We start from the raw sequence: 13,741 nt of genomic DNA, 5'->3' as shown, positions 1-13,741 counted from the left end.
TATCACTCGGTAGTCTTAGTTATAAATAAAACTTTAAGATTAACGATCGTTGATAATTAATAAGAGAATTGTTATAACTAATAATTAATAATTAATTATTAATGTTCTAATTAATAAGTGATCGTTAATCTCAAAGTTTAATTTTAAAAAATAATTTCTTGGTACCCATTGTACATTAAAAATAAATAAATTTATGCTTATAGTATTTATATATTACAAATTAGAAGAAAATAAGAACTAATAAGAAGAAATAACAAGATGAATTAAAATGAAACAAAATAAGAACAAATAAGAAAAAATAATAACAAGAAGAATTAAAATTCAAAACAAAAATAAGAAGAAATAATAACAAGAAGAATTAAAATAAAAAAAAATAAGAACAAATAAGAAAAAATAGTAAAAAGAATTAAAATTTAAAAAAGAAAAAAATGTTGAAGAGAAAAATAATGAGAAATGGAAATGAAATTTATTTCGATTGAATTGAAGAGTTCGATTTGAAATGAGATGGAAATTTGTATGGATAGATTAAGGGGAAATTTTTAATGAGTATTGTATGTACCAGGTTCCAATGGAGCGAAGGACACGAACTCCATCATCATATCCGAGACCATCATCAGGTAAAGTGAAGGTCGGATTAGGTGGCTGTGGTGTTGCAGCGGGTCCTGGTCCTGCTAACCTTGCCTGAGCTGCTTGTTGCGCCATGTGTTGTTGCACTGCCGCATGAGCCACGGCATGAGCCTCAACATACGCTGTTCTCTGTTGTTGCTGCTGCTGCTGAGTACCGTTCGACATTTTATTATCCTTATTCTCTCCAATCTATAAAAAACAAATGAGGAAAATTTCATTTCAATCTTTTTTCAATTTTCATCAAAAATATATTAAATTATCCACTTAATACAATTTTCAATCCTTTTTCAATTTTCGTAAAATAGAAATTATCTACTTTATACAATTTTCAATACTTTTTCAATTTTCGTAAAATATTTAAATTATCTAGTTAATACAATTTCAATCCTTTTTCAATTTTTGTAAAATGTAAATTATGTAATACAATTTCAATCTATTTTCAATTTTCAAAAAATGTGAATTATCTAATACAATTTCGATCATTCTTCTTTTAATTTTTATAATATATAATTTATCCAATAAAATTTCGATCTTTTTTCAATGTTCATAAAATATAAATTATCTAAATACGATTTCAGCCTTTTTTGAATTTTCATAAATTATATAACACAATATAAATAAATAAAAATACAATATAAATGTGTAAAAATTATACAAATAATTACAATTGTATAAAAATAATTAAACAAAATAATAGCAAAAAAATAATCATCGAATTGTTGTAAAAAATTTTATCAAAAAATTTGATAATAGAATTCCTTCTTTGAATTTCATTATTTAAATACAAAAATAAATAATTAATTGAATTATTGATTATTTTTTTTTAATTTAATTTTTATAAAATGAAATTTGCCAAAAGAATTCAATTGTTTTCATGAATGTTAATAAAATTCCTCGTAAGAATTAAATTATTTTCGTAAATTATAAAATTCGCGACAGAAATTCACATATTTTCAAAAATAATTGAAATCCTTTAAAAATTTTGAATTATTAAAGTAATTTTAATAAAATTTTTAAGAATAATTCCATTTTTCGAGGAATTTATTTAAAATTGTAGTAAAAATAATTGAATTTCTGTGAATAATTTTATTATTTGTGAAAATAATTGAATTTTCTGCAAAGATTTTACTATTTAAAAAATAATTGAATTGTTTCGAAGGATTTATAAAAATTTTAGAAAATAATTGAATTTTTGCAAAGATTTTACTATTGAAAAAAATAATTGAATTGTTTCAAAGGATTTATTAAAATTTTAGTAAATAATTGAATTTTTTCGAAAAATATTTATTAAAAATTAAGAAAGAAATTGAATTTTTTCGTGATATTGTTTTGAATAATTATAATTGAATTTTTGCCAAGAATTTTACTATATTGATAAATATAATTGAATTGTTTTGAAATAAAAATAATTTAATTCAAAACAAAATAATTGTATTGTTTCGAAGGATTTATTAAAATTTTAGAAAATAATTGGATTTTTCGAAAAATATTGTCAAAAATTTTTTAAAAATTAATTCTTTCATGAAAGTTTATTAAAATTGTATTAAAAATAATTGAATTTTCGCAAAAAATTTTACTGTTTATAAATAAAATTCAATTGTTAAGAAGAATTTATTACAATTTTAGAAAATAATTGAATTTTTTCGAAAAATTTTATTAAAAATTAAGAAAAAAATTGAATTTTTTCGTGAAATTTTTTTGAAAATAATTGAATTTTAGAATTTTGCAAAGATTTTACTATTTAAAAAAGTAATTGAATTTGTTACGAAAGATTTATTAAAATTTTAGAAAATAATTGAATTCTTTCGAATAATTTTATCAAAATTTTTGAAATTGCCTAACAAGAGTAATTAATTCGCAAATTAGTTAATAATTGAATCTTTTGAAGTTTGAATCTTAAATTTTTAAATTTTCATATACAAATAAAAGTATACGTTTAAGAAGTAATTGGATGAATTTTGATAAATATCGATATGAATTTAGAATTTAAATGAAAAAAATTAATATTAGGCTTGAAATTATTCCTGCTCGATTAGAGTGGAGTGAAGGAAGAAATTTACGAAACGACAAAAGAACTTCTTGTCCGAGTAAAATTAATTTTGAAGAAGTCGTAAAAGTGTAAATAATGCATTAAACCGCCAACGCAGTTTATGTCGTACAATGACCTACGGCTTCCTTTCTTTATTTAATCTTTTTTCTTTGAAACGCGAAATTTACTGCTCCGACTATAACGATCAATACTCTAACTGAAATACAAGTTCACCGTGTATGAGAAATAAATATCTTCGGCGATTTGTAATTTAATCTAGTCAATTATTGTTTTCGAATAATTTTCCCTTAGTTAATTTCAAAAGTTTCCTTTCGAGTTTTTCCTTTCGAAAAAAATAAACAAAAAAAAAACTCAAAACAAAATAATAAACTAAATTTTTTTCTTTTTCAAAAAATTATGTACCAGTAAAAGTATAATCAAAATTTATATCTAGAAAATTAACAATTAAATTATTCTTCATTTTTGAAGTCAGATTTTTTAAGTCAATTAATTTTCTTCAAAACTTTCGGATAAACGAAAGAAAAAATAATTACTATCAGAATATTCTAAGTATGGTAAAAAAAGAGGAAAAATATAAATACTGTTTCGAAAAATTCCATTTTCTCTTTCGCACTATTATTGATTGATGTTTCTTGTAACTTGAAAAAATAATATTTCTCTTTCTCTGTTAGTTCATCAACATTTTCTCCTTTAAAATTCCATTCACTGAGAATCAATCACAAAAAGTCACACGATTCACTGCTTTCTTTTTTTTTTTTAATTTTCACGCGACTCTCGCGCGCACACAATAAATTTCACTCTCGTTTTCACCCGGTACTTTTCTTCAGTGATTTTATCCGTTGCCAAGATCGCGAGGGAAAACGACGAAAAGAGAGAATGACGTGCGGTCAACTCAACACATACAAACACCACTATATTGGCGAGAGGGGAATTTTAAGAAGGATGTGAGGAGTCTGGCGAGGACAAAGATTAAAAAAAAAAAAGCAGAGAAAAAAAACCCTCAAGAAAAGATTTAGAAGAAAGAATATAAGAGAGACGAATATACTCGGTAGCTGTATTTTTTTCCTATAAATAAAATTTGCGAAAAAAATGAGAAAAGAATTTTTAGTGTGGAAAAAAAAATTACGAAAGTATTCTGTAATTATTTGTTCTGATGATATATTACGAATATAATTTTTTTTAGAACAAAAAAGAAAATAGAGAAAATATTAATATACGAAAATTAAAATTCTGACTCTCTAGAAAAATAAGCAGAAAACTATCTGCTGTCTTTTGAAAAAATTCTCAAAAAATAGGAAAAATTCTGTATTTTGAATTTGAATTTTTGCGAAATAAATTCTCATCAAGAAAAGTGAATTTGCATGTTGAGAATGAAAAGCGTTGATTAAAGAGTAAAATCGAGGTACAGAGAGGGATAGAAAAAGGGAAAGTAGTTTATCAGTGAAGTTTCGGAATTCCAATTGGTGTTTTCGGGGCACAACGTGCGAGAGATTCTGTATCAAATCGCTAACTGCTCAAGTGTCTCGCCCTGATCGTTGCTCCTGACGTTGTTGCTGATTCTGGTGCCGCCACAATCGACTGTAGTGCGTCGGCCCGCTGACCTTGACACTGACATTGAGAACCTCGAGAGAAGTCTCTCGCGGGGAGCACGCGCAGAATAAAAATCCAAAAGAAGGATATATTATCAGGGTTGCCACAGAAAAATTTTATTTTTCCTTTTTCCCTGATTTTCGAACAAAATTTTCACTTTTTTCCCAGATCCTAAAAAATATTCTGCTTCACTCTAAAAATTATTGGATAACTGAAAAAAAATCTATTGCATTTATTAACGAATTTCTGTAATTGGAAAATTATTCATAAACATCAATAACTTCTTTTTTTAAATAAATATGCAATTATTATTATTTTTCCACAGGAATTAAGATTCTTCGAAACATTCAAATTCAAACTTTCTTGAAATTGAACAACTTATAAAAATATTTAATAGAAAACATGAAAAAAGCGATCACTCCGACTCGAAGAGTCGAAGTGATCGTTTTCTTCATGTTTTCTAATAATTAAAGTTGACCAAGTGATAAAATCAATATTTTATTTTATAAGAATATTGTTACTCTAACTTCTTCAAAATTATTTTCATCATTTCAATTCAATTATTATTTTCTAGAATTTTTAACTAAAATTCTTCTCTAAATCAAATATTTTTAATAATATTTGAAAAAGTTCTTATTTGAGAATTTTTAAATCCATTTGTCAACAATTCAATTTTACGGAAATTTTGATTATTCGGAAATTCTTTAATTAAATAAATATCAGAAAGTAAAAACATCATATAATTTCAAAAAAAAAAAAATTCAATTAAACTTTTTCAAAAAAATTACTTCTACAAAATTTGTTAGTTAAAAGTAAGAAAAATTCAAATTTTCAAAGATTTTAATTTGAAACCTTTTCAAAATTCAAATATTTCTATAAAAATTCAATTATTAATTAATATTCAATTATTATATAAAATTTTAACTGAAATTAATTTTAAAATCAATTTTTATTAGAAAATTACACGAGAATTCAATTATTTAAATACAAAAATAAATAATTTATTGAATAATTTAATGTTTTTTAAAAATGAATTATTGAAAAATTGAATGTTTTTTAAAACTGAATTAAAGAATAATTGAGTGTTTTTAAATTTGAATTTTTAAAAATAATTTGATCAACAAATTTTTAAATAATTGAATTCATTTGACGAATTTTAATAAACTTTTTACGAATAATTACAATTTTCGTGGAATTCTCTTAAAATTGTATTAAAAATAATTGAATTCCTAAAAGGAATTTTACAAAAGAAATTTTTAAATAATTCAAATATTTTGACGAATTTTAATAAAATTTTTAAGAATAATTGAAATTTTCGTGGAATTCAATTAAAATTGTATTAAAAATAATTGAATCCCTAACAGGAATTTTATTATTTACGAAAATAATTGAATTTCAAAAAATAATTTTCTTATTTTTATGAAAATAATTGAATTATTTTTATGAAAATAATTGAATTATTGCAAAAATCTTTAATAAATATAAACGATTTGTAAATAATTGAATTCTGGTGAAATTTTTACTACTTATGAAAATAATGAAATATTTGCACAAAATTTTATTAACATTTTTCTTTTAAATAATTGAATTCTTTTGGAAAATTTTATTAAAATATTAGATATTAAAAATCATTGAATTGAGGATAATTTTTTTTGGAAAATAATTGATATTTTGCCAAGAATTTTATAAAAAAAAATTTGAAAATAATTGAATTTCGGAGAAAATCTTTATTATTTGTAATATTTAAATATTTAATGTTATTTATTTTTCTACAGGAATTAAAATTTTTAATAATTTCAATCAATGTAAAACCAATTGAAAAATTTAATTATTTCTAAAAATTACAACTGCAATTATTCTTCCAAAATTCAATTATTTTTAACTAATAGAATTCTTATGATGAATTGTATTAAATTTTTTGTAAACAATTCAATTCTTTCGACAAATTTTATTAAAATTGAATTCTTACAAAGAATTTTATTACAATTTTTAACAATAATTAAATTCCTGAGAAGAATTTTATTATTTATAAAAAATAAAAAAGGAGGCACACAAAAAAGACACCAAAATTTAGAATTTTCTCATGAATTCTAAAGATTTATTTTTTCCAGTACTTTTAAAAGAAATCTCCGACTTTTTCCTGATTTCCCTGACCAATTCTACTTTCCCTGACTTTTCCTGAATTCTCCGACTTTCCTGACCTGTAGCAACCTTGATAAATGCAACGAGAATGCATATCGAACCAAAACTAAATTCTCTCTTTTTACACGAGCGAAAAGAAAAGCCCTTCACCTTCTTCCACCATTCTCCAATCCTATCTCTACCAGACAAACCAGTCCCTTCTGGAAAACGAATTTTTTCAATTTTCCCTCGATGGGAAAAAAACAAAATTCGAAAAATTCCAAAAAGCAATTTTTTTCTTTTTCAAAAGCCAAAGCAGAACAAGCGGAACAAGTAACTGTTTTTCAATAGGATTTAAATCTCGTTTTCCCCCTCGGCATGATCGAGTAATGTCAAGAAGTAAACCCTTCTTCTTCTTTGCCTCCTTAGCTCATTCGCCTTCAATTTTCAGTAGGAACAAAACAGGTTTTCAACGATGCTGGGATTTTTTTTTTCTACTCGCCAATGTGAAAGAAGCAGATATACACCTGTAACCAGTAAGATCCCATGCATTGGCAAAGAACAGCGAATGCAGAAAGGGAAAAAAAAGAAACAAGTTAGGAGGAGGGGAAGAGAAAATGCAAGGAATATGAAGAAGACAAAGACTGACAATGCAAAATAAAAAAAAAAGAAGAGAGAAAAGAGGTGAACTGCAATAATTCGAGCTAACAGACAGAGACAGGACTAGACTAGACACTAAAGAAAAGAGAATTGACTTTCGCTTTCTGTTGCAAAAGCGACGCGCAGGGTCGAGTCGAGTCGCGTCGATCAATAGCGTCGCGACGGCTCTCATAACTCGTTCTTCTCTCTCTCAATCCATTCTCGAATTTTTTTTCTCTTTCTCTCTTTTTTCTTTCACTCTTTTCTTTCATAAATGAATGCACCATACATACGATTGTCCAAGTCCAGACAATGGACGAAAGAAAAAAAATGCAAAATCCAACTCCTGTAACATTGTCCAAGAAATTTAATTTTCTCATTATAACTGTGCTTAAAAAATAATTTTTCTTCTATCAATTAAAAACAATTTTTACGTATTTTACTCAAATTCTTTTCAGAAAAAAAAAATTCTTTTTAGCTTTCTAGAAAAGTCTTCAATTTTTAATCGACGAGAAATAAAATAACAATTTTGAAACAAATTCTCTTTAGAGCTTTCTAGAAAAGTTTTCAAGTCTCAAATTTTTACTCTATGAGAAATAAAATAACAATTTTGAGAAAAATTCTCTTTAGAGCTTTCTAGAAGTTTTCAAGTCTCCAATTTTTAATCCCCGAGAAATAAAATAACAATTTTGAAATAAATTTTAAATTTCTAGAATTCTATTTTATTTATTTAAATTTATATTATTTATATTTCTATTTATATTTATATTCATATTTCTATTTATATTATAATTATAATTCTTAATTATTGCGAATTAAACTTTCAAATTTTGTTCCTATTTTCCGAAAAAGTAATTTTTTTTATTTTCGAAGTAATATTTAAAAAATTGATTGATTAATCAATTTTCAAATTTTGTTCCTATTTTCCGAAAAAGTAAATTTTTTTATTTTCGAAGTAATATTCAAAAAAATTGATTGAATAATCAATTTTTTTTAATATTACTTCAAAAAAAAGAATTTACTTTTTCGGAAAATAGAAACGAAATTTGAAAGTTTAATTCGCAATAATTGAGAATAACCAGAAGAAATAAGTAGTGAGATTAAGAGAAGGTTGAAAAAAAAGTTTTAAAGGTAAAAAAAGGCAATCAAGGTCTCTGTGAATTGATCAGAGATGCCCTTGTACCGAAGACTTTAAACTGAGATGAAAATTGTTGACCGAACATTGTCGAGTCATTATTTCTTCTTTTACTTGAAATTATTTTATTTCCCTTCTTTTCAAATGACCATAAATTTTCATGTATGCCAGAACTGATGCTCTAAGTGGAACCAAAATGAAACTTGAGTTTTTCCCTAAGTTTTCTCTCATTGCTAGGATTTTCTCTCTAAGTTTTCTCTCATTGCGTTCATGGGAATGAACGAAGATTTGAAAACGTTAGACTAACATTAATTTTTTTTAAATCAATTTTTTTTTTATTAAATGAAATATTATTTCTTTAATAAATATAAATTTTGAATTAAACTTTATACTAGATTGGTTAAGCCTTATATTTATTAGAGTTGTCTTATTCATTTCTTCCATAATTATATTATACAGAAAAGAATATATAATTTCAGAAAATAAAAAAATTTATTTTATTATAATTTTAATACTTTTTGTGTAATTTCTATAATCTTAACTTTACAACATGTAAACTTGTACATCATTCGAACCTTTTTTCAACTTTATAACACTTTTATCATTCTAAGTGAAAATATGAACTTTTTTTATTTTTCCAGTGAATTATTTTAATATTTTTGTGCCTATTCGTCTAAGAAATAAAGAATTATTCAAGATTAGCTTCAAAAATAACTATTTAAAAATAATTACTCACCTGACTGTTTACAACTGCAGCAAGATGCTTTATACTGTCGGCGTAACTTTTTAAAACAGTCTCCGTTGTCATGCAACTCACGCGAAACTCATAAAACATATCCAATTTATAGACACATCTTTGACAAATATTTTTTGGTAATGCATCCTCTTTTGTTATCTGAAAAACAATCGTGAAATTATTTCCTCCCTTATTAGCTGCTTTTCTTTCTTTTCTAAATTTTGTAAAAAACGAAAAAATTCACGCGACTTTTAATGGAAGAAGTAAGTATTAAATATAGAAATAAATTAAATAAAAAATTAATTAAATATAAATCTATATTTCGATTTTGCATAAACCTGTTTTTGTCAAGTAATTAAATATTAAAATACAAACAAAATTTGTAAATAAATAAATACTGTTTAAGAAAAAACGAAAAACATTAATTTCAAAATATAGTATAGTATCAAATCTACGAAAAATGATTTATTTAATTAAAAGTGTTTCATATTTAAAATCCCAATAGATAAAATATAAAATTGTAAACAATGAATTCTTTATTCTTGTGATTCTTGTAAATCTTTTTCTCGAAAAAAAAATTACTCACCACTGCGGGAATACAAGAGCGTATTTTAAAAAGCAATTGCCGCTGTTCACCTTCCTTATCGAAAATTTGCAATTGATGATTACTTTTCAATGAACAAAGTCTACAGAGCTCGGAGAAATTAAAGTCTTCACTCATTGCCATTGTTTCGCCAAATCCCAAACAAACTCAGAATTTATAGGTTAGGAAAAGTGTGAATATCCTTCTTGCGTTTTTAATAATATATAGAAATATAACTATTTAACGATAATGAACACAATTCCACTAGATAGAAGATCAAGACACACAAATTAGTAAATTTGCAAAATTTCTTTAAAATAGAAAGATATATACTAATTAATGTATTTAAAAAAAAAAGTTGAATTTTTAACACATGAGGAGCCGACCGACTCTAAAGTTCGCCATTTTTGCTTTTTCTATATATATACATATATATGTGACAAGACAAAGCGAAAATTATGTATTGTGTACTTTTAATTGTATAGAATATTTAGATGGAAATAATAAATTTATGTTTCTGTACAATTCACAAAATAATCATTCTTCTAAACTCTAATTTCTTTGAAAATTATAAACAGCAATTTTGTTATGCGTTAAATCAATAATTTTTTGTTCCTAATACACTGTTTTACCATCAATTGGTAAATATTTTTCAAAAAAATTTGCTTGCTTTTGGCGCAAATTTCAAATTTTTTCAAATTGTAAAATATGAAAATAATAAGGCAAAATAATTATTTTCTTAAGAATAATATTTTTAGCATCAAGAAATAAATTCTATTCAAATTATTTTCTTAAAAATATAATTTTACGAATTTGTAATAATTTAAAAAAAAGTAGATTTTTTTTTGTTTCCTAATTTTTTTTTAATAATTTTAGTTTTTAAATAGTATTTAAATATTTAAATATTTTAAATATTTTAAAATTAATTTTTTAAAAATTATTGAATTCAAAGAATTTTATTACAATTTTCTAAAATAATTTAATTCGTTCAAGGAATTTTATTAAAATATAAAAAATAATTGAATTTTGTCGAAAAATATTATTAAAATTTTTTAAATAATTAAAGTCTTCCATAAAATTTTATTAAAATTGTATTTAAAATAATTGAATTTTTGCAAAAAATTTTACTAATTATAAAAAAAATAATTGAATTTTTTTGAAGTATTTATTAAAATTTTAGAAAATAATTGAATTTTTCCAAAAAAATTTACCATTTATAAGAATAATTGAATTGTTTTGAAAGATTTATTAAAATTTTAGAAAATAATTGAATTTTTGCAAGAAAATTTACTATTTATAAAAAATAATTGAATTTTTGCAAAAAAATTTACTATATTTATAAAAATAATTGAATTGTTTCGAAGGATTTATTAAAATTTTTAAAAATAATTAAATTCTTCTCAGAATTCTATTACAATTTTTGTAAAATAATAAATTCGTTCAAGAAATTTTATTAGAATATAAAAAATAATTGAATGTTTTTGATAAAATTTTATTAAAAATTTAAAAAAAAATTAAGTTCTATCATGAATTTTGATTAAAATTGTATTAAAAATAATTGAATTTTTGCAAAGAATTTTACTATTTAAAAAAATAATTGAATTATTTCTAAAGATTTATTAAAATTTTGGAAAATAATTGAATTTTTGCAAAAAATTTTACCATTTATAAAAAAAATAATTGAATTGTTTTGAAGAATTTATTAAAATTTTAGAAAATAATTTAATTTTTTCAAAAAATTTTACCATTTATAAGAATAATTGAATTATTTGGAAAGATTTATTAAAATTTTAGAAAATAATTGAATTATTTTGAAAATTTTTATAACGAATTAAGAAAAAAATTTATTTTTATCCTTAAAATTTGTTTAAATTTTAAAATAATAAAATTTTTGCAAAGATTTTACTATTTAAAAAAAAATTGAATTGTTTCCAAAGATTTATTAAAATTTTGGAAAATAATTGAGTTTTTGCAAAAAATTTTACTATTTACTGCTTTTTAGAAAAATATTTGAATTCTTTCAAAGAATGTTATTATTTATTAATAATAAATTATAAAAATATTCGACTGAAATATGATTAATTCTCAGAATAATCAGAAGTAGGATTTGAAATTTTATTAGTAATAGTAACGATAATAATGATAATAATAATTTCCAGTTATTTAATAATCATTTTGCTTAATAGTATTTTCTGGGTAATAACGAATTTAAATAAAAAGTATATTTCTAAAAACTGATTTAAAATGAATCATTATCTGAATGACACGTATTTTTTTCATATATAAACGAAACTTTAATTCTTTTTAAACAATTAATTAAGAAAACAGTCAATAAAAAGTTTGTTTAACGTTATTTCAGTAAATTTTCATTTTTTTGCTATAATTCAAGTTTTTAAATTCGTGAATTTAAAATTTAGATTTAGTTTCAAATTCAGATTTAATTTAAAATTTAGAATTTTTATTCAATTTGAATTTTAAAATTTATAATATTATATATTTAAAATAAAAAATTTTCTCAGAATGTTTTATCGAATATTAATTCTATTTCTTGCTGTCGCTATTAATTTTCAAGGTAAAAAAAAATTATTTTGATTTTTGTCAATTCAAGACAAAAAAAAATTTAATCGTATTATCGAATTTTATGAATTTAAATATTTTATAGAAAACGCCGCAATACCTTTAGAAAAAATAGTTGGTGGTTGGCCTGCAAATCCTGGTGAATTTCCATATCAAGTGTCACTGCGAATGAATGGAAAACATATTTGCGGTGGTTCGATAATTAGTAATTCGCATATTTTAACAGCTGCCCATTGCCTTCAAGATTACGAAGATTCCCTTAAATTGCTGTCAATTGTCAGTGGAACAAACGAATTATTTCAAGGTGGACAATTCCATAAAATCTGCAAAATTTCCCTTCATCCGGAATACAAAGATGGACCTGAATTTGCGTGGCACAATGACATTGCCATCATTACTGTAAGTAATTAAAAATAGAATAAAAGGAAGTTAAAATAAACAATTAAATTTAAATTAAATTGAATTTAAAAAGTCAAATTCAATTCAGTTAAAAAATTAAATTTAAAAAGTCAAATTAAATTAAATTCAATTAAAAAACTAAATTTCAATTAAATTCAATTTAAAAAGACAAATTAAATTGAATTTAAAAAGTCAAATTCAATTCAGTTAAAGAATAAAATTTTAATTAAATTAAATTTAAAAAGTCAAATTCAACTCAGTTAAGAAATTTAATTTCAATTGAGGCCTTGGATCCAATAACTCGCCCGACGCTCAGAGGAACGCGCAACTCCCAGTCAGTGAGCAGTGAGTGCCTCTGGGCCACTCACTGCTACCCGACTGGCATTAGCGCGTGTCTCCGAGCGTCGGGCGAGTTATTGGATCCAAGGCCTCAATTGAATTAAATTTGAAAAGTCAAATTAAATTCAATTAAAAAACTAAATTTCAATAAAATTAAATTTAAAAAGTCAAATTCAATAAAACTCAAATTAAATTAAATTAAAAATTCAAGTTAAATTAAATTAAATAAAACAGTTCAAGTTAAATAAAATAATTTTTTCTTACAGTTAACAAAGTCAATGTCCTTTAATTCCTTTCAAAATAAAATTAAACTTCCGAGTAAAAATTTGAGAACCGAATCCGAAGGAATTGCGTCAGGATGGGGATTAATTTTTCCAAATTTTGAAACAGTTCCAAATGAACTTCAAAAATTAAGAACTTTGGTCTGTCCTTCCACCTCTTGTAATGAGCATTTTCCATTTTCACTTCATCAGGAGCAAATTTGTGCGAAGCAGCAGCAGGGAAGTGGAGCTTGTTCGGTAAGAAATTTCCCAAAATCTGAAAATAATTATTTTTCAAATAAAAAAGATTTAAAGAAAGAAATGAGTTACAGTTTCAATTTTTAAAAATATTTACCTTAATTTTTAGGGAGACAGTGGTGGACCACTAGTTGTGAACGAAGAAGTCGTTGGCATTGCTTCCTGGGTAGTTCCATGTGCCCGAGGATTTCCCGATGTCTACACCAATGTATTTTCATACAAAAATTTCATTTTGCAAGAAATGAAAAGATCAAAATGTAAAAATTTTTGAACCCTTATCGTCAAAATCGATATGAAAATTCAGAGCAGCGACAAAAATAAAATTTAATTTTGCTCTTCCCTGATTTTCAGACAAAATGTTGACTTTTTCCTTCACCCTAAAGAATATTGTAGCAACCATGTAATTATAATTATATAAGAACAGAAA

The 13,741-nt window shown here is 23.5% G+C and overlaps 2 protein-coding genes across 7 annotated transcripts in view; one reads left to right on the top strand and one right to left on the bottom strand.

The window, feature by feature from the left end:
• LOC122508402 (zinc finger protein GLI4-like) overlaps positions 1 to 12,280 on the bottom strand; it is a 27,638-nt gene extending 15,358 nt beyond the window's left edge. For 4 of the 6 annotated variants that reach the window (XR_006302399.1, XM_043622117.1, XM_043624752.1 and 1 more), the window contains exons 1-3: positions 9,485 to 10,091; positions 8,899 to 9,057; positions 560 to 816 (exon numbers count right to left, since the gene is read on the bottom strand). Coding sequence is in view for 5 of the 6 variants with exons in the window: in XM_043622117.1 (XP_043478052.1) it covers positions 560 to 816; positions 8,899 to 9,057; positions 9,485 to 9,625 (557 nt within the window). In the remaining variant the exon portion in view is untranslated. Of the gene's footprint in view, positions 1 to 559; positions 817 to 3,258; positions 4,352 to 8,898; positions 9,058 to 9,484; positions 10,092 to 12,158 lie in introns of those variants that run through there. The other 2 variants (XM_043622867.1, XM_043625532.1) reach the window with 2 other exon arrangements.
• LOC122512586 (chymotrypsin-1-like) lies at positions 11,911 to 13,741 on the top strand. Its single transcript, XM_043628541.1, has 4 exons — positions 11,911 to 12,053; positions 12,144 to 12,457; positions 13,063 to 13,314; positions 13,424 to 13,741. Exons 1-4 carry the CDS (start codon positions 12,002 to 12,004, stop codon positions 13,583 to 13,585), a joined length of 780 nt encoding a protein of 259 aa, XP_043484476.1. The 5' UTR covers positions 11,911 to 12,001; the 3' UTR covers positions 13,586 to 13,741.

This window comes from Leptopilina heterotoma, unplaced genomic scaffold, assembly GCF_015476425.1.
Source record: "Leptopilina heterotoma isolate Lh14 unplaced genomic scaffold, ASM1547642v1 Lhet_0, whole genome shotgun sequence".
In the NCBI taxonomy this organism is placed as follows: Eukaryota; Metazoa; Arthropoda; class Insecta; order Hymenoptera; family Figitidae; genus Leptopilina; species Leptopilina heterotoma.
This window is presented reverse-complemented; position numbering and strand designations above follow the sequence as displayed.